The following is an 18576-nucleotide window of genomic DNA, read 5'->3' on the forward strand; positions in this document are numbered from 1 at the left end:
GCTGCTGCCTGCCTGGAGCACCTCCTGCTGCACTGACCTGGAGGTCTGAAGGGCTGTGTCTCTTAGATTTTCTTGCTCTCCCAGCTGCTATTGCACAGCAGTTTTTTCCTGTTCCTTAACTCTGCTGTCCTAGAGGTCCAACCAGCGTCACTCTCTGGCTTGGCTGTGGTCAGCGGCAGGTCCCTTTTGGAGCCGGCTGGAGCTGGCTCTCATCTGGCATGGGGCAGCTGCTGGGCTCTGCTCACAGAGGCCACCCCTGCAGCCCCCTGCTACCAAAACCTTGCCATGTAAACCCAAGACAGTGGCCATTTGAGATGCTTTACATTAGCAGAAACAACTGTACAAGGTCAGTAGGTAGGGCAGAGGTGGTAAGTGGTTGTCCCTGAAGACAACAGCCTCCTCTTCAGCTTTCACCCAGTGGCATCTCAGATGTATGTGCAATTGAATCAAGCCCAAGAGGTCTAAACCACTCTTGTAGTCAATAGCTACGTAGTTAGTATAGCCAGTATAAAGAATAGTGTGATCTAAATGACTGGTTGGGTGTTTGCTTTGACGTTGAGCTGATTTAAGCTCCTTTGGTTGATTGGGACTGGAACTCTGATTAATAGAATGGGACGTTAGACATCTGCTATGCTTGCTGAGCACCTGTAGGTAGACCCCTAATCATAATCTTGAACTGAATCCCATCCAGTAACCTCATTTGGGGTTTTATAGTCCTATTTTATTGGAATAACAATGAGAGACCACTGATCTTACATGTATTAAACATTTCTGAACTTAAAAAATAAATAAATGAGGACATACTTGACTGAATTTAGAAGATGAAGAAAGAAAAGGATTTGCTTCTGAATCTAAATGTTATTACAAGATGAAACTTGTCTTATTATAAAACTTATGCTGTAAAGCAGGTAATCAACATTGTGGGGTGCTCTGAAAGTGCTTTCAGATCATGCTCTTTTATTCTATACATGTTCAAAATTTTTAATCACTTCTAAAAATGTCAGTCCTATAGTTTCCTTTTTTGTTTGTTTGTTTGTTTGTTTTAGAAATAAGTGTTTTTAGAATTTTTTTGTCTGTTTAAATGCTATTTCTGTGCATTGACTGTGAATACCTGACTGTTAGAAGTTTCTCATGGATTGAAGTTCTGTTTCACACATGTAAAGAGTTGAGGCCTGGACAGCATTGTCTTGGAGTTATGCTGAAAATAGTAATATACTACAAACAGTAATGCTTCCATCTAAGAGAGAAGAATAGTGTGTGTATGCATGGCCTTTGAACATGGTTGTCTTTCTGAGGCTAGTACAAACAAGTGTGTTTAGCTGGGTTTCTTTATATTAATATATATGATGGATGACAGTGGTGTAGTTTGGAATGTGGTGTAGTTAAACTGGTTTCCATCCAGCGTTTGGCAGAGTATTTGGTTCCTGTTTTATTAATACAGGTTGATTTGTAGCAATTTTGGTGAAAATTATTGTTTTGTAAAGCAAAACTATGTTTTTGTGCACTGTATTTTGCAACGTTTGGGTGAGGATTAATCAAATTGCTGGGCAGTAACCTGCCTAAGGGTCTTCTAAGTAGGTTTAATGTACCAAATGTGGACATTAAAACTTTTACTTTATCTTACTGGAATGCAACATACTCTTTTGATATTATTGACATCTTTAGTGCTTAATGCTTAATTAATGTAATAATTCAGATGTGTTGGATATGCTTTGTGGTTTTAAACTGGTAAAATTGTGTGTCAGGCCAGTGGTTATGTTAGAAGAATCTCCTTTTAACTGTATCAGTTCCAATTTTGTTAATTCTTTTAGTGGACAAAGAAACTCAGTGAGGGAGAAAAACAAACTGCATCCATTGCTAGGAGGAGGACCAAATGGGCAGATGTAAGTTTCAGGTTGTCCAAAGAACTTGGAGCGACAGTAGTAAAACTGGCCAATCTTGTTAGGTTTCTCAGTCAAAACCATGAAACCATGAGCAGCAGGATGGATCTTAGCGGGGGGGGGAGTAAATTCAGAAGGTTTTACTCCTGATTGTTGTTCCCTCCTCTTCTGATAAAAACTTAAGGTTGAAAATTTCGGTGGTGGAATTTCCATTAGTGCACATTGCAAGACTTAGTCTACTCTTTTTGAGGATGGATAGAGCCAAAAGTCCCGTTGATTTCCAGAAAAAAAGTACTAGGCTGGAACTTGCAATGTTATAAAAAATTCTGCCAAATTTCTATAATGAAAGATTAACTTCTTCAAATATTCATATCAATAGGTCTTAAAATAAAAGCTTGTCAATATTTTCCCCAGCTGTGTAATTATCTGTCTTAGTCCTTTACCTTCCCTTCTCCCATACAAACCTGAGAAAAGCCTTAATTGCCAGTGGCAACTCAATTTCTCCTCCAAAGAGGGGTAAGAGTTGGCTGCGAGCAGTCTGCAATTGTAAACACTCCCTCAAACTTGAGGAACTGCGCATTTGGTGTCAATATGTTTAAGTATAATTTGGTTTTATTATCATCACACATTTTGTGTATTTTTATCTATTTCCATGGAGTTCTTTTCAAATACAATTTTCTTCTAGCTCTTCGTGATTGCCTTACAGCTTTCTCATGATCCTCTCTGATGATGTAACCCACTTTGAGAAACACTGACTGAGGTCATTATTTTATGAATATATTACCCCAATTAGGAGTCTTAATGTGATACTTCCAGCCTCGAGGGAGACCAGATTACAGGCCATCTGTCACGGCAGAACATGCTTGCATATGATGTGGGTAGCTAATACCGTAAGAAACTAAATGCTTACCCTGTGGTTCAGTAGCACCCTTTGTTAGAGGGATGGCTGAAGGGATATTATCTGGTGATCAGGGACTGAGGAGTTCCTTTCGCGCAGGATCCTTATTGCTGTGGTTTGGGAGAGTTCAAAGATTTTAATCTTGTGCTGTTCACACTTAAAATTTTTGTTACCCATGTGTATTCATATTCAGCCACTTTAGATGTCTAATTTGCTAACATTCACTAATTTAGCTAAATAATATGGTTAGGAACTCAAAGCAATCCAAAAAATAACACAAACCTATAATTCCGCTTAGTTTCATGTATCTGCAAGCAAAGACGTCACTTCCACATTTTTCCAGGTTTTTTTTTCCTGTAGGTTTTCCAACATCAGACTTCAAGTGGCTAAGGTGCAAACGTTTGTGCTTGTAAAGATTGGATTTGCAAACACTTTTAAGCTGATAGAATCTCTGAAAGAATTGGTCCTGCTCTATTGTTACCCCTGGCCTTTTGTTCTGTCCCTGCAGTGTTTTTGCTTATACTGGCATGAATATTTGCATGGCCAGACAGTGAATCAGATCAGGGAGCTGATTCGAGTTGAAACTAATCCGGCACGGGAAAAAAAAGTTGCTGTTTGTTCTCCTTTCCACACCCCTGTTTATGCAAGAGAGGGAAGGTGACCCGGGAATATGAAGGAACATTCAGGTAGATGAGACAGGGGACGGCAGATTTTTGCAGTAGCGCTGCTTAAAGGCATTTTGAAACTACACCCCTGAACTTTCATCTGGTCTGTGCCCCATGCAGGCTTGCCAGGAAGTAGTTTTGACTCTGAGGCTGTGATATCCAGGTGCAGTTTTTAAATGGTGGTGCCAGCTGCAGTAATCATTGCTTACTCTGGTTCCTGCCCCACGTTGTGTCAGTGTGACCGTGTAGGGAGCAAGGACGATGGGTGAGCATTCTGCTTCCTGAGGTGTGCACGTCGTCACCCCCCTCCTCCACTTCCTTCCCCACTGCTGCTTGGCTTTTCTGAACTGGACCGCTGCCTCGGATGTGTGTACATGAACAGCTGCAGAAAGGTGGCAGTGGGAGAAGGCTAGGGTGGGAGTCCTTTCAGCTGGTGGAACTGGCTCACGCGTGGGAAACGGTCTGGGAAAGGGAACTCAAGTTTAAGGATGGTCAGTGCCACGGACATTCACCCTGTAAACATGCTCATCTACAGATTTTAGGTGCAGCAGTATAGGGGCCTGTGGAAAATGAGAGTTTCATTGAAAGGAGTGAATTAGATTTAACTATATTGTTCCTCTTTTCTTGAATAAGTGAAGTTAGGAAGTTGAGTCAACATATTTATGTGTAGTTTTTTTTTATTTTATTTTTTGTTGCATCTGCAGATAACATCAATTAGGAACTCTGTATTTGGCACAAAGAGGGAGGGATCACTAAGAAATGATAACTGTTTGCACACTTCTAGGTTTCTTAGCACTTAGTGGTTGGCCAAATATCTAAATATCTTCTACTTCAAGTAGTGTGCTTTAGTCAGTTGGGATACAAAACAAAAGCCTGAAGTTTCAAGTAATACAGAGGTAAAATAGATAGGTAGCAGACCTGTTTTGATGAACGTCTTCATTTCCATACCATGTAAATAACGCGTATACACTTCTAAAATGATGGGCAGGGTTGTTGTGTTTTGTAATTCATTGGTGAAAATTGATGCTATGCAGATTTATACATGGACTTATAGGGCAGTAATCCTTGCACAGATCCTTGCACAGATCTTTGTGATCATCAAGATTGCGCTTGAGATGTAAACTTCCAGATTGATTTTACTGGGTCTCCTTGTAGTGATGTTTCATTTGTTTCTGGATGGGTCCAAATAACAGGTCTCAATATCTAAAGACAAGCAAAAGCAAAAAAGAGAAAAAGCTAGCAAGTATAGATGCACAGGGATGTATCAGTCTGTGACAGACATTTTATTTTCCTCAACATTGCTAGAGATATCAATGTGCTATTAGCACGTACTGTAATAATAGATTGAAGTGCTGAAATCCTGATTTGTTTTCTTAAATGCTTGAAACTTGAGAGATTACTTTGTAATGTGACTAGTTGGTTTCCATTATTAGTATTAATGGTACTCAAGAAGCCTGTTTCCTGTACGTTTTGGGAATTTATAGAGTTCGGGGAATAAAGTCCTGTCATTCTAAACACTCTCTCTTTGTGAGACCTTGGCTTATCTGAAAGATTTCTACTTTTGGCTCAACGTGAATAGTCCGAGGGAATCCTGGGCTGGGACAAGTTCTGCCATGCTTTCAGCACCCTACATGTTCCTAAATAACTCATCTCCTTCCGGATTTATTTTCAGGCTCAGGAATAAGCAGGCAAGAGGTTGTTTTCCTCATGGCATCGATCTAGCTAACCTAGAAAACAAGTACTCCGCTGTTGGTAGGTTAGTGGCAAAGGTGTTAGAAAGGAGCTGAGTGACAGTATTTAAAAGATAAGGATGGGGAGGAATAGCTACTGCTAGCCCAGTTGTATTTCAATTAATTGCATCTCCTTTTTATTAAAAAAAAAAAAAAAAAAGATATTTAATATATATTTTTTTTTTTTTTTTTTTTTTTCCTTTTTTTCTCCCTGCCCTCCACCCCTCTGCTCCCAGCACTTTTCTTCAAAGAAGAAGTTGAGCATCTACCTTCTCTGCTTTTGCAACTCCTCCCTACTTAGTTTTAATTTTCCACTTTGGAAGCATGAATGCACATTTTGGTTCTTTCCCAGAGGCTGTTTTCTGCCACTGATTCCTCCACAGAGAAAAAAGAAAATTAAGTCAGAGCGATGCTAAAAGGTCAGGAAGCACGGAGTTACAGGGATTTGCGTCTACTTAGCTCAAGACGAGAATTCACTGAAGGTCCCTATTTCCCCACTTGGTTTCCTTCCTTGTTAAAATTTCAAAGCCTAGCTTTCACATACACTGTTTGACAGTCCTAACAATATTTTAACTACAGGTGCTCTTTCTCTTGCTGTGATCATAGAGGCGTTCATGCCATTTTATGCCTGTGTGACTGGTTTATCTCTCACAGGGACTTTGTGGATAGAGTGACACTTCTCCGCTCCAGCCTGGGACTGAAGTACGTCTACACGTATTGCCAGACCATATTCTTGGGCAAGGAAAAAATCTGGAAATCCCACCATGAGTCTGCAATTAGCATTAGCTTGAGAGAGTAGGAATGTGTATCTTGTAAGTGTGTGCTGGTTGTTCCCACAACACATCACTGTCTTTTAAGCAAGTGGTGCCATGCAGGCATTTGGGAAACAATTGTGAAGACTCCTTACTGTCAGCAGACGCATGGTGAAAACCCAAGAGCAGTACATCTTATCTCAAATCTCATTTATAGGTTGCTATCTTCCCTGCCCCCTGGCTATAGAGAGTCCTATGTAATAAGAAGGGATTAGAGTAATCTGGTCTGTGCTGGCTACAGAAGGCAATGAAGGCTCTGGATTAAAGATGGTTTTAGCTGCTGGCTTTTATGTAAAGATTATACTTGTGTGTTTTTTTTCTTTTTTCTTTCCCCTCATGTCATATTTCTGTTAGCCATAGTAGAACATCACCCACCTACCTATGAAATAATGTCTATAGAACAAATGCTCAGAGTTTCTACTGCTGTCGTCTCTAAGATGTATAAGCATATGCTACCACAGTGTCTAAAAGAAACTAAAAGTGCCATAAGGATAACATTTTGCTCAGTATTTCTTAGTAAAAACCTCTGAATAAATATTTCTTGGAAATCTGCTCATGCTTGCACGGTAGAGCTGGAAAACATTCTCATTTTCTCTCGTTTCTCAATTCAAGCACAGAATAATTTTATGGAAAAGTGAAGAAGGCATCTGGAAAGGAGGAAGCATTGTTCTTGTGCAAGTTCTACGGCAGGAAACAAACTGTAGAGAGCTCAGTTCAAAGCATCCTCTGAATAACCTAATTTTCCTTCATGTCTCTCTTTAGAAGCCATATTCCATCTTATATAATGTGGTAGAATGTGATTTTCTTTGAGTATCCAGCAACGTTTTAGATCATTTTAAAGACACTGCATATGTCACCTTGTTGGGCTGCACAGTCTTCTGCTGCTCTGTAATGTGCTGCTCTTTGTTTTATGTACCCATTGAACAAATACATCAGTTTGAAACGATGCAGTATTTCTTGACTTTGTCCTCAGATTTGCGGGTGCAAATTGCTTTTCTTATTGTTCAAGTTTGACTGCGAAGTATATACTAAGTATTTTGAAAGGAGGGAAGTGAAGAGAAAAAGGAGTAAGGGAAAAAAAAAAGTCTTTCAGAAAGCCTCTGGTATGTAAACAATGAAGCACATTCCTTACGCTAGTCCGGGAACACTTTGTTATGCTCCCTGCAACCAGTGCTAGTGCATTTGTTCCCTTGCTGGTGGTTAGGGCTTGCAGCTCAGTTACCTGCAATATTTGTTATGCCAGCTGAAGTATGATGAAGTAATATTTACACTCTTTTTTCCCACCTGTACTTCTGTCTGATTGCAGGCAAAAAAATGGAGATTTGAGAGCCAGTTTGCTTATCAAGAAACACAGGATATACTCGTAGAATAAACATATCCATGGTGGTTACATAATGGTGTTTATAAAATTGCTTTCACCACCCACCATTAAGCTAGCTTGAATTGCCCTGTGGTGGTTGGTATCAGACACCAGTTTTCCGCTTCTGATGTAATATATCAAAGGGTTGGTGGTGGTTTTGTGCCTGTGCCATCGTGAGGTGGTTGTGTGCGAGATACCAGTGAAATCCCAGTTCCCTCTCACCACGGCTACCCCCCGTTTGGCTTCGCTGCAGCCCTGCTCCAGGGACGTGCCCTCAGCAGGCTGCGGGCTGTTTTCCAGCTGCCCCCTCCTTCTCAAACCGCTTCTGTGGAACAGGACGTAACGCTACCGCAGCAGAGGCAGCGGGGACTATTCAACGACCAAGCTGGATTTATTGTGAACGCTTCCTTCAGCTGCTGTACTTCAGGAGAAACTCCAGGGATGGAGGAATCCTGAATGTAGTCTGTTACTGCGTTTGAGTTTTTGAGGCCCAGGCTGTACTCTTAAAGTTGGGATCTGTTTGGTTGGAGGTGGTAGTCTCGTAATTGCGAAGCAAGATAACCAGAAATGCCAGGTGTAACAGCTATCTTTCCGTCAGTTAACTTTTCAGGCAGAGAAACCGCCAGGACACGATACACTTGCTTTTATAAAATAATTTTTGGTTGAGTGAGTGTTTGGGTGGATGTAGCGTGTCGAATGGGCTTTGTGCTGGGTTGGGTGAACACCACAGACTGCGCAGAAGAGAACATGTGAACGTGCAGCGTTGCAGAGCGTCGGTGGAGACAACGTGGTGGAAACTACCACCGCCAAAAAGGGGGCCTTTATCGCAGCTGCAGCTGTGATGGATGAGACTCCCCCTGCTCTAGCACGCCCGCTGCTGTACAGGTCTTGGGGCTTTGGTCTGCATTGCTATCAGGCCAAGTAGTTTCACTTAAAAACCTGAAACTAGTTTCAAGTGAAAACCTCTACCAGAAAAGTGCAAATTCTGTCCCAGAATTCTGAGATTCTGGCACACTTACGAACTGGAGTAGTAAGGGCAAGTGATTAAACAGCTGAGAGCTCTGTCATCTGGATGAGAAGTGTAATGCCACAGCGTTGTCTCCACCTGCTCTGCATGTGTCCTCAAGTAGCAGTCCAGAATCTCCGGCATTTTTTTGTGGAGCTCTTTCGGAGTGCTTGCTCTCTTAACTGTGGTGCCTGAAAGCAACCTGCCGGACTGAGGACAGCTTTTGCACGGGTCGTTCTAGAGCCAGTTGACACTATTATTTTATTTGGCAAAGGGAGATGCTGGAAAAACTATTGCTTCCACATATTGTTAATCCTGTAGTAAAATGTCCAATTCTCTCATGTCTAGCAGTAGGGCGTCAGGGAGCCGTTCCCTTCCCTGTGGGATTCTCTAGTGGGATTTTAATTCCATGTATTTTAGAGAAATACGATCTACTGCTGATAAGGTAATAGTTTCCTTCTGTTGAAGTAGGCTGTAAAAATTTGGCAGAGTGTCTGGGTAGCAGACAGAAATGTAACATCTGACTATCTAATAAAAAAAAAAAAAAAAAGACATGCCTGCATATCCTGTGTCCTATATATAATATATATCTTATGTATTATTACACGAGGCAAGTGTAACATTATAGCTTGAAAAGCTTTGTTTATTTCTTTGGTTAGAACTCGCTTCAAGGGCAGTAAAGTAAGTCCTGGCACTTTGGCTCCGAGCGATTGTTTGGGCCAGATCCTTCACTCAGTTTAAGTGCATCAAACCTGGCTGGCAGTGAGCCAGGAAGATTGTATTTCATTAATAGCAGGGTGATCAAAGCCAACGCAGCTCGATCTTCCATGTTGCAGGTCTGTGATAACTTCAGTGCTCAGGAACGTCCTTGGGTGGAGCATGCCATCCTGCTGCTTGTGCAGTTCCGCCCGTCCAGAACATCCCCTCAGCCGGGGGTAGATCATTAAAAATGGAAGGAAATAAATGGCTGGCTTGTAATTTTGCATAATTTACTTATCTACGTACTTGCAGTAGTTTATTCAAAGTTAAATTAATTGGTTTTAAATCAAGATCTCTTAATAGAATCAAGTAATTTTGATTCACAAATGGCTTTGCCAAATGATGCTAAAACCAAGTTATATCAGGAATGTGTAATGTAACTATTAGACATGCCACCTCCCCCCAATTCTGTTACTAGAGTTTATTATTTTGCATTGTGATTGGACTGAAAAGTTGATATATATATTTCTAAATTTAGTCACTGCTCTTGACAGAGCCTGATGTACCACGCTTAGTTGTTTAAAGATCCATTTTAAGGAGATGCCTTTTGTTCATATCAAAGTTTATGCCACAGAAAATGATGGCCACTAAATCTTCTTTTTCTTTGCAAGAAACAGCTGAAATAGTGATTTTAACTGGTGGTGCCAAAAGGATTGAGAGAGGTGATGCCTAGGGAGGTGGTCTGATGGTTTGTCTGTTCTCCAGTGCTGATGATGGGAGGAAGCCCAATTAGTATTTCCTAGAATAGAGTTTCGTGCATGATTTATATCTGCTCTAGACGAAGTTGTAAGGCATCCTGTTGTAGTCACCAGCGGAAACACCTATCTGCCCTAAAAAAGGAATGTGCCTCTCTAAAGTTTGTTCTTCATCAGCTGTTGAATTACAAGGGTAGGAGACTGTTGGGGCCTTATTTGTGGTTTAAATCCCACTCTGTGGTTTAAAGACAAAGGGCTCCGCATCTCACTTTGAAACACTCAGCGAGCTGTGCCCTCGGTACCATGCATGTAACTGCCCCAATAGTATTCTTGTGTGTACAAATTTGACCCTAACAGCAGGTGCTCAAGACATTCTCTTTCAAGGGAGGAAAAAAAAACAAAACAAAACGTTATCTTTCTGAGGCTTTAACTTTGAGAACTATAAATATTTGTTTTTGAAAGGAAAACCCTGTTTAAAAAAAAAAAAAAGTACACGTGCTCAAATGACGTGTGCTCAAATGAACATACTTTTCACAATGTAGATATTACAACACCAGAACTATTATCTGTAGTTCTGTCAATGTGTTTTGTTTTTTTTTTACCCTCTGTGGGGTAAAAATGCTGATTTGCTGGTTACAATTCAGATGACTGAAGACTATAAATGAACAAGGGTTCAATGCTGCTCCACAGACACCTGTACATATATATAAATGAACATCTTGCCAAACAAGTAATTTAATTTGGGGGGGGTTCCACTTCATAATATTTGAGAAGACATGGAGTGAAAAATACTCTGGAGCCTTCCCTGCTTGGTGAAAGCTGACATCAGTATCAGTTCTGGGATAATGACCCCAATAATGTTTTGCCTTTTCCAGGGTTATGTTTTTCTTGACTGAGCATTCGTTCTGGAATAAAATACCCACAGACAGACTTGGCTGAGCATAGTTTGGCCAGCCAATTTACCTACCTGGGCAGTTACCCAAACCTCAGTATGCTGAAGCTGCACTTCTTAAAAGGCAGGGTCACCTTTAGTTCATCTGCGACTGTCTGAATAAAAGAAGTTAGGTCATATCATCAGAGCTTTGTTTTGCACGTGTGGCTTTGAGAGGCAAAAAGAAAATGTATGGTCGTATTTGTCAGCAATAAAAAATCATCTGCTCTTGATCAGCTTTGTCCTTCTCTTGCAGTCACAAGGACAGGGCATCTGTAGGCCACATTTTAGGACTCTGCAGGCTACATTTGGTCTTTGGGCTGCATGTCGAGCAATCCTCACTTAAAACCTACAAGGCAATTACCTACAACATGCTCGAAGATGAGACCTTCCAATCTTGTAAGATTATTCGGTGGCTGCTGGTTGCACTCTTAAAACACAATCACATCATTACACTCTTCTAAAAAAGCAACATAACTGCATTTATCCTATTTGATCGCTGACCCATGAGAATCCTACTTCATGCTCTTCATCCCGCTTCACAAAGGACACTCTGGAAACAGGCACTTCTTATCTTGGGTAAATAACCGGGAATGTGGAGGTGCCTTAAAGCACAATGGCATTAAGTGGCCACAGATAGGGACATGTGTTGACTGTTTAGGAAAGAAAAGCTATTGATTTGCTTCTTTGTGCTCCTGATAGCTTTGTGGAAAAGAGCAGGTGGCTATAAACACGGCTGTAGCTAGAGGTAGTTTTTTGGAGAATGTTCGTGTTGGGGTTATTGGGAAACCAACTGTGCATAAAGCTTCTCTATGTTAATCCTTTATGCACCACGCTTGGGTTATGTGATTTATACTCTCCATGCTTCCCCTGCGTGCACCTAGGAAATACCTTCCCACGTATAAACACAAAAGCTTGACGTGTTTGTAAATGGTGGGGGGGATCAGCAGCATGGTGTGTGGGTACATGAATTGGTTTGTTTGTCAGAGCATCAGGAGTTACACAGACATTGTCGGTTCAGGATTCTACACAGTTGGTTCTGTGGGAAACTTCTTTTATTTCCATCTCTCTGGTTTATGTGATGTTAGCACCAAGAAGAGCTTTTGAAAAACAATAGTTAGTTGTTGTGGGAAATGGTTATTAACCAGAACCCATCCTTATCAGCAGTTACAAAAAGTCTTTCCAGTGCTTAAAAGGAGCTTAGAAAAAAGATGGAGAGCTACTTTTGACACAGATATGTAGTGATGGGACAAGGGGGGTGATGGCTTTAAACTAAAAGAGGGGAGCTTTAGATTAGATGTTAGGAGGAAATTCTTCAGAGGGTGGTGAGGCCCCAGCACAGGCTGCCCAGAGAAGCTGTGGATGCCCCATCCCTGGAGGTGCTCAAGGCCAGGCTGGATGGGGCTTTGGGCAGCCTGGGCTGGTGGGAGGTGTCCCTGCCCATGGCAGGGGCTGGGACTGGGTGGGCTTTAAGGTTCCTTCCAACCCAAACCATTCTGTGATATGACATGAAAATGTATAGTTGAGTGAATGCCCTCTGCCCAGGAGTTCAGATAGGGGCTGGGGCAATGGGGTGCAGCAGTTCTTTTCTCCCCTGTGTCTTCAGCCACACGGTCCCGTTCCCCCCTCTGACCCTGCCCCTGTGCTCCCAGTGAACCAATTTAGGGAATCAAAATAGCAGAAAACTTAAGCCAGAGAGTAACCTTTTCACTTGCTTTTTGCAAAAAAAAAAAAACATGCGAGTAAGTACTTTGTGCTTAAATACCTTAATACTGAATGTTTCCGTCAGTGCAGATCCCTATAGATTTATAGTTTGTAACTCAGAAAGAAAATGCCGTGTGGTGCCCAGCTTGCGTGCAGCTTTCAAACTTTTCATGGCTATGTCTTACAAGAACACCAGTTTTTCTACTTGGTACAGCCTTAAAGGAAGAAAATTCATTGGACAGCTTCAAAACGTACTGAGCTAAGTCTGGAAATATGAATGATAAGGTTGGACGTTCAACTTAACTCTTCCTCTTTGCGTGCTTACAAAAATCAAAATCAAAACCTGGTCCTGGTTAGACTGATAATCACATGCTTTCTGTAGTATATAGCACTACTATACACCTGATGGCTTTGTCTGTGCTTTCTAGGCAAGTCTTACTTCTGTGTAGCTACTTGAGTTAAAATGTTTCACATAAAATCTTCTTAACATCCTGTTGCAAACTTCTTGGTTATATTACCTGGGTAGTCAGTGGAGAGGAGACTCCTCAGAAAGGCGGTTTGGTCCCATGTATCTTAGGCACCTGTCTTAGGTGGAACGACGTGCTGCCTCTCTCTTGCTGTTGACCGTAAATAAAGCTGTTACATCGTCAGTTCAGTTGCAGTGGAAAAGCTAAACAGAAAGACTTTTTTCATAGAGGAAAAGGAGAGAGAGAACCACAATAAAAGATGAAAAGGGGATGGCTGCAAACATTAATGAAGTGGGAGCTGTGTTTTGTTGTTGTTGTTGTTTGTTTGTTTTTTAGTGTAATAGCTAAGAATAAATTTCATTTTTTTCTTCTGAAATGCATTTAATTTTAAGGTTCGAAGACTTTTATTGATCCTGTTATTTCCAAATGCTTGGATGCAAAAAATACGGGTGAAAAGTTTTCATATGTTTTAATTCATTGCTGGAGGTGTAAGAATGATCTACATATGGCGTTACGTATTGTGCTCCAATCCCTAATTTTACAAGTTATCACTGAAGTACTGTTTCTCAAGCACACTACTGTGGCAAAGAGAAACTTAGTAAAACTGAGCATCTGCTTAGTGAGCAAAGCCAAGCTGTGATTTAGACTTCCAGCAAAGAAACAATTCAGTTGTGACCAGATTTCAGCAAAGTACCTTTAAATTCTTTCTTTTTCCTCCCATAAAGAAACAACACAAATAGAAGATCCCAGGAAACAATGGAGGCAAGAGCAAGAGAGAATGTTGAAGGATTATCTTATGGTAGCCCAGGATGCTCTCAGTACTCAGAAAGAGCTGTACCAGGTGAAGGAACAGAGGCTAGCACTTGCACTGGATGAGTATGTACGGTTGAACGATGCCTACAAAGAAAAATCAAGCTCTCGTACAAGCTGTAAGTACAGTAGAAAATACAATGTAACCTCTTTGATCTGTGCCCTGCAGGAGATCGTGTTTCGCTTTAGGATGAGTTTTCAAGGTTTGCTATGAACACCTTGTACTTTGGCTTTTTTAAGAGGTAGCATCCCTCCTTTTTCTTTTTTTTTTCTTTTTTTTTTTTCTTTTTTTTTTTTTTTTAATATAAAGGTATTCTGCTGGAAAGAGCTCTCTTCTGTCCGATACAATTGAACTCCTTTGAGCCATGATTTAGAGTAGTTGGCTCTGAACTCTATTTTGTCACGCTGTTTGTCAGAATAAAATTCTGCCAAATCTAGGTTCAAAGTAAATAAGATCTCCTGCACTTCATGGTTGCACACTGAAATGACCCTACTGTGTTGACAGGTACCTGCAGTAGACCAAAAAGAGAATTTGTTGCTGCTTCGTGCAATAATCTTGCAGCACGTATGAAGTGATAAGGTGTGAAGCAGAGATACATATTACAGTATTGGACGAGGAATTAGGGTATGGTGAAGTGCTTTCAGACGCCTGTATTTGGTTTGTTGGCTAAATATCTCTCTTAGAAATGGATGGTGTGATAAAAGTAACATGTGCAGCTTATGAAGAACTAAGGAGCAGACCTCTGAGACTTCTGAATTAAATCTTCTGCTTTCCAAAAACCTCCTTAGAACCTATGCCTTCCAGGAAGAGGTGATTGCATGATTTTGAGATGTCTCAGCTGGAAGAACAGGAACAGAAAGCAAGGGCTAGAAAGCCAGGGAAAATGAGATGCTACTTTTGGATTCTGCAGTAGATGAAGAAGGGAAGATAAAAACTAATGATAGAGGAAAGAAAGAGGGAAATTTTGATTGTTCATTAATTATTGCCATGCTGCAATGCTGACTATTCTATAAAAGGATATATATTTGTAAAGTATTTCATGTTTTTGTGTACTTTATAGTTTTAGGTCAATGGGGTTTTGTCAAGGAAGGGAGTAATTAGTGATTTAGAAGTACTTAAATATTTGTCCTTTTTTGTCTTTCAAAAAAGTGTTCTCAGGCTCTTCATCAAGCACAAAGTATGACCCTGACATTCTGAAGGCTGAAATCTCCACTACAAGATTAAGGGTGAGAGTTCTTAATTCATATTAATTTGTATTCTGTATGCAAACTTCCTGACTGCAGAACGCAAAGTTTGAACTAGCAGGGGTATCTTGGACCCTGATAGTGAAATCTCCTAATATTACTATTAAATATCATTCAAGGGGTTTTAATGAATTTTAAGTGAATTTTTAAAGCTGTCTCAGCTACTTCTAGAGAACACACTTTGGTGAAGCTTTGACAGATAATCTAACAAGATGTGGGTTTAAATAAATCTAATGTCTATTTTCACGTCTATGATTCTGCTTTTAAAAGGAAGAATAAAAATAATTAGGTGAAAATAAAGTAGTAGGCAAAGATGAGGTGCAGCTAGGTGACTTTTTACACAATCTTTCTTCTGTGAGAAATGGACCATTAGCTACGTGAACTGCCTCACAAATTTCTGTTGGTTTAAAAACTTGCCAGTAATGGTGTAAAACTTTGCTTTGATTTGTCAAAATGGAACAGTTTATGTCAAGATTGAAAGCTATTCACTTTTTGAAATTGCTAACAAGCTAAAACGTTATTTGGTCATCTCCTTTCAGTATGGTCAGTCACAGACTCCATACAAAGAACTTTCATTCACAGGTTAGTCTCTAGTGAATTCCTCTTGAATGAAGAGGAAATGGTGTGGAAGACATTTAAAATCCATATAGGGAGTTCATTTATTTAAGCTGTGGCGTATAGTGCTCAATGGATAACCTGGACTTCCTGTAGTTAGTAATGAAAAAAAATCAGAACAAACCATGCAGGATGAAAAAACAGCACCTCACAGCACAGTCCTTGAACTAAGGCTGGGATACAGATTCTGCATGAGCAGAGACAGCAGAAGCGATGCCAGTTACTCAGCTCCTCCATTGCCCCCTCCTGGCTTCTGCACAGAGCAGCACTCGCACAAGTGTCAGAGTTCACCGAGAGTAATGAGTTATGATTAGGAGTCTAAACAATTCATGTTTAAATGGAATTTTGGAATATGGAATAGCTCATTAAAATTTAAAAATGACATAAATGAGAGATGGAGTACGCTGTAAAACTGGTGTCCAGATGTTGCCCTCCTGACTGCTTGTACAGGCTGCCCTTCCTTAGAAATACCGGTTTGTAGTCCCTTATTTTCTAAGCAGAAGGGAAAGTCATTAGCAAGAAAACCCATTTCAGCAGTGAGGATGTTGGAGAAAAATTTAGAAGCTTCAGAGGGAGAATCTATGACGATAAGGACCCTGGCCAAGAACAAGATTGAAAAGACAAGGGCAGGGCTTTCTAAAGCCAGCACAGCAGTAAAAGAGGTTCCCTGTTGGCAAGGGGATCACTGGTATATTTGGGAAATTCATGGTGGTGTTGAAGAACAAAACACATAACCAAAAGTAAATATAGTCACCTAAGAGTCAGAGGAGAATATTCAAACATGGTCCTATGCTCAGTTTTTCCTGTTACTGTACTCTGGTCAGCTCCCAACTCGGAATGCACAAACACTGAATCACCTCTTGGCTACAGTTCTACAGATTGTCCATTCACTGGTGAGAGGCTAATGTGCTAATCACAGGAGTTAAGTTTTTGGAGGTGCCTCCCTCTCTTCATTGCTTTTTGGAGTCAATGAAAATCTAGCATCCTGCTGGTTCTCAACACAAGGTTTAATGGCATTGCAAAGTCCAAGTTGCTTATGTGCCTAAAACAGGTGACCTGAATCTTGTCTGCAGAGTTTAGAAGGGTGCAGTCCAAGAATATCTGTATCAGCATAAAGTGTGCTGTCATCCAAACCCACTGGATATGAAAATCATTGAGATAACAAAAGGTGGAGCCCTGTGATGCTAGGGCTGGGAAGTGGTTTTCAAGGAAGATGGCAAGAGAGGTATGACTGCATTATATCATAGTTTACCCTTCTTTGAATGTTTGAGGATGCTTTGCTAATATTCAGCCTTTTGGCATTCTGCAGTACATGCATGCATGGACTTAATGGGAAACAAAGTTAGTCATTAGCAAGCTGCGAGCCAGCTAGTTAGAATTTGCACATTGTTTAGTGAACCATTAGGTCAGATGTACTAAACCTGTTTCTCTCTTTCACACTGGCTGAGGCTTACTGGCATCGTCAGGTTAATGGTGGCTGGAGGGGGGGAAACTCAGCATTCGAGGAAGTTCTAAAGTGGCTTTTGGCCTTTTCCTTGTTAGCTGGGCTTAATATATGCACGCAGAACCTTTCGGATACGTGAATCGCCTAGTGCACCATATGTCACGGAGAACACATGACAGAAATATGAGAGCAGGGGCAAAAATTTGATGTGTGATCAAAGTCTGTTTTATGCGTATGCAGCAAGTAGGGGATGAACCTTTATGAAATAACGAGATTTTTGTTGTTCCATTAAGCTTGAGTGCTGGGGATAGAAGGGGTTAGCACAGAAGCCTGATTGAAGATACAGTTAGGAGGAGGAAGCAAGAGGCCTGCCAGGTGCCTTAGGAAGATGTGCAGAAGCAGTAGGAAGCGGGTGAAGGATAAAACACGTGAAGAGTTGTAAAAAAGAGGGAATTATATAAAAGTTATGAAGGAAAAGGCGAGGAGCACAAGAATAGTTTAATGCGGCTACAGTGCAGTAAACACAGAGTCTGTATTATCATGTGGGTCACGTCCTTCTATGATAACATACCTAACTCACATTTCTTGATAATGAAATGATGATGAATTGCAGAAGAGGACACTCAAAAGATGATCTTGAGAAAAATGGAAGTGCTTCTGAGAGATCCAGTTGAAAGCGAGTGTGCCTTCTGCAATTACTATAAATTCACATTTCAGATTTAAAAAAAAAAAAAAAAAAGTTCAGTCATTCTTCATTTCTTGGAAAAGTTGGGGCTTTTTTTTTTTTTTTCAGATTTTATACATTACTTTACCTGAAACCCAGTGGTGGTATGTTTGTTTTCTATAAACCTAACTGAAACTCTTGAGAGAAATTATTCTTGCAGTTTAATATTCTCACTTAGTCCTCTGTTCTGCTTAACTGCAGGAAAGCATCATGCTAGTCAGGGAAGAAATAGCTGAAGAGAGCTGAATGTGTAGTTAGTTAGGGACATTGCCAATTTATTATACTAAATATTCAGTACAGTCAAAATAAAAACAGTTTTCTGTCAATTAAAGCAACTAGTGATGATAATTTTTAAAAGTCTGAATGTAACCCCCAATAATCTCGGTAGCAGATTTGCTTTGGAGAAAATGGAGACTGTAAGCATTTTATTTCTGTCAAAGAAAATTCATTAGCCAGAAGTTACAGACTTGAATGCCAAAGTGTCATTTACAAAGCCATGTGTAGAAATACCCAAATCACTGATTATTTTGACATAGGAAGCATTTGAAGTCTCTTGGAAAGCTACAGCAGCTGCTTCTCATGCTTTTGGTCACATTTTTTGATTTGAAGAATAGCTTGAAGGAGGAAATCTAAAAGGAAATGCTTGCAAACAGTCTTGGAGATGTAATTCTGGAATTATTAAAGTGGTCAAAATTATTATTTTAATTCAGTCTGTTTTTCAAAATGCAATTGAGTATCTGAAGACCTATATGAAAACAAGCAAGGGTTTCACAGTGATAGTGAGAGCAGAGGACTTCTAGCAGGCTTTTCCTTTTTTCACCTTACTGACTG

At 40.4% G+C, this 18576-nt stretch overlaps 1 protein-coding gene across 2 annotated transcripts in view; it reads left to right on the forward strand.

The window, feature by feature from the left end:
• The window catches only part of WWC2 (WW and C2 domain containing 2), a 99099-nt gene that overhangs the window by 35475 nt on the left and 45048 nt on the right, over positions 1–18576 (forward strand). For both annotated transcript variants that reach the window (XR_004750769.1, XM_035326044.1), the window contains exons 3-4: positions 13633–13836; positions 14868–14944. Coding sequence is in view for 1 of the 2 variants with exons in the window: in XM_035326044.1 (XP_035181935.1) it covers positions 13633–13836; positions 14868–14944 (281 nt within the window). In the remaining variant the exon portion in view is untranslated. The remainder of the gene's footprint in view (positions 1–13632; positions 13837–14867; positions 14945–18576) is intronic.

The sequence above is a fragment of the Oxyura jamaicensis genome, chromosome 4 (assembly GCF_011077185.1).
Source record: "Oxyura jamaicensis isolate SHBP4307 breed ruddy duck chromosome 4, BPBGC_Ojam_1.0, whole genome shotgun sequence".
NCBI classification, from domain to species: domain Eukaryota; kingdom Metazoa; phylum Chordata; class Aves; order Anseriformes; family Anatidae; genus Oxyura; species Oxyura jamaicensis.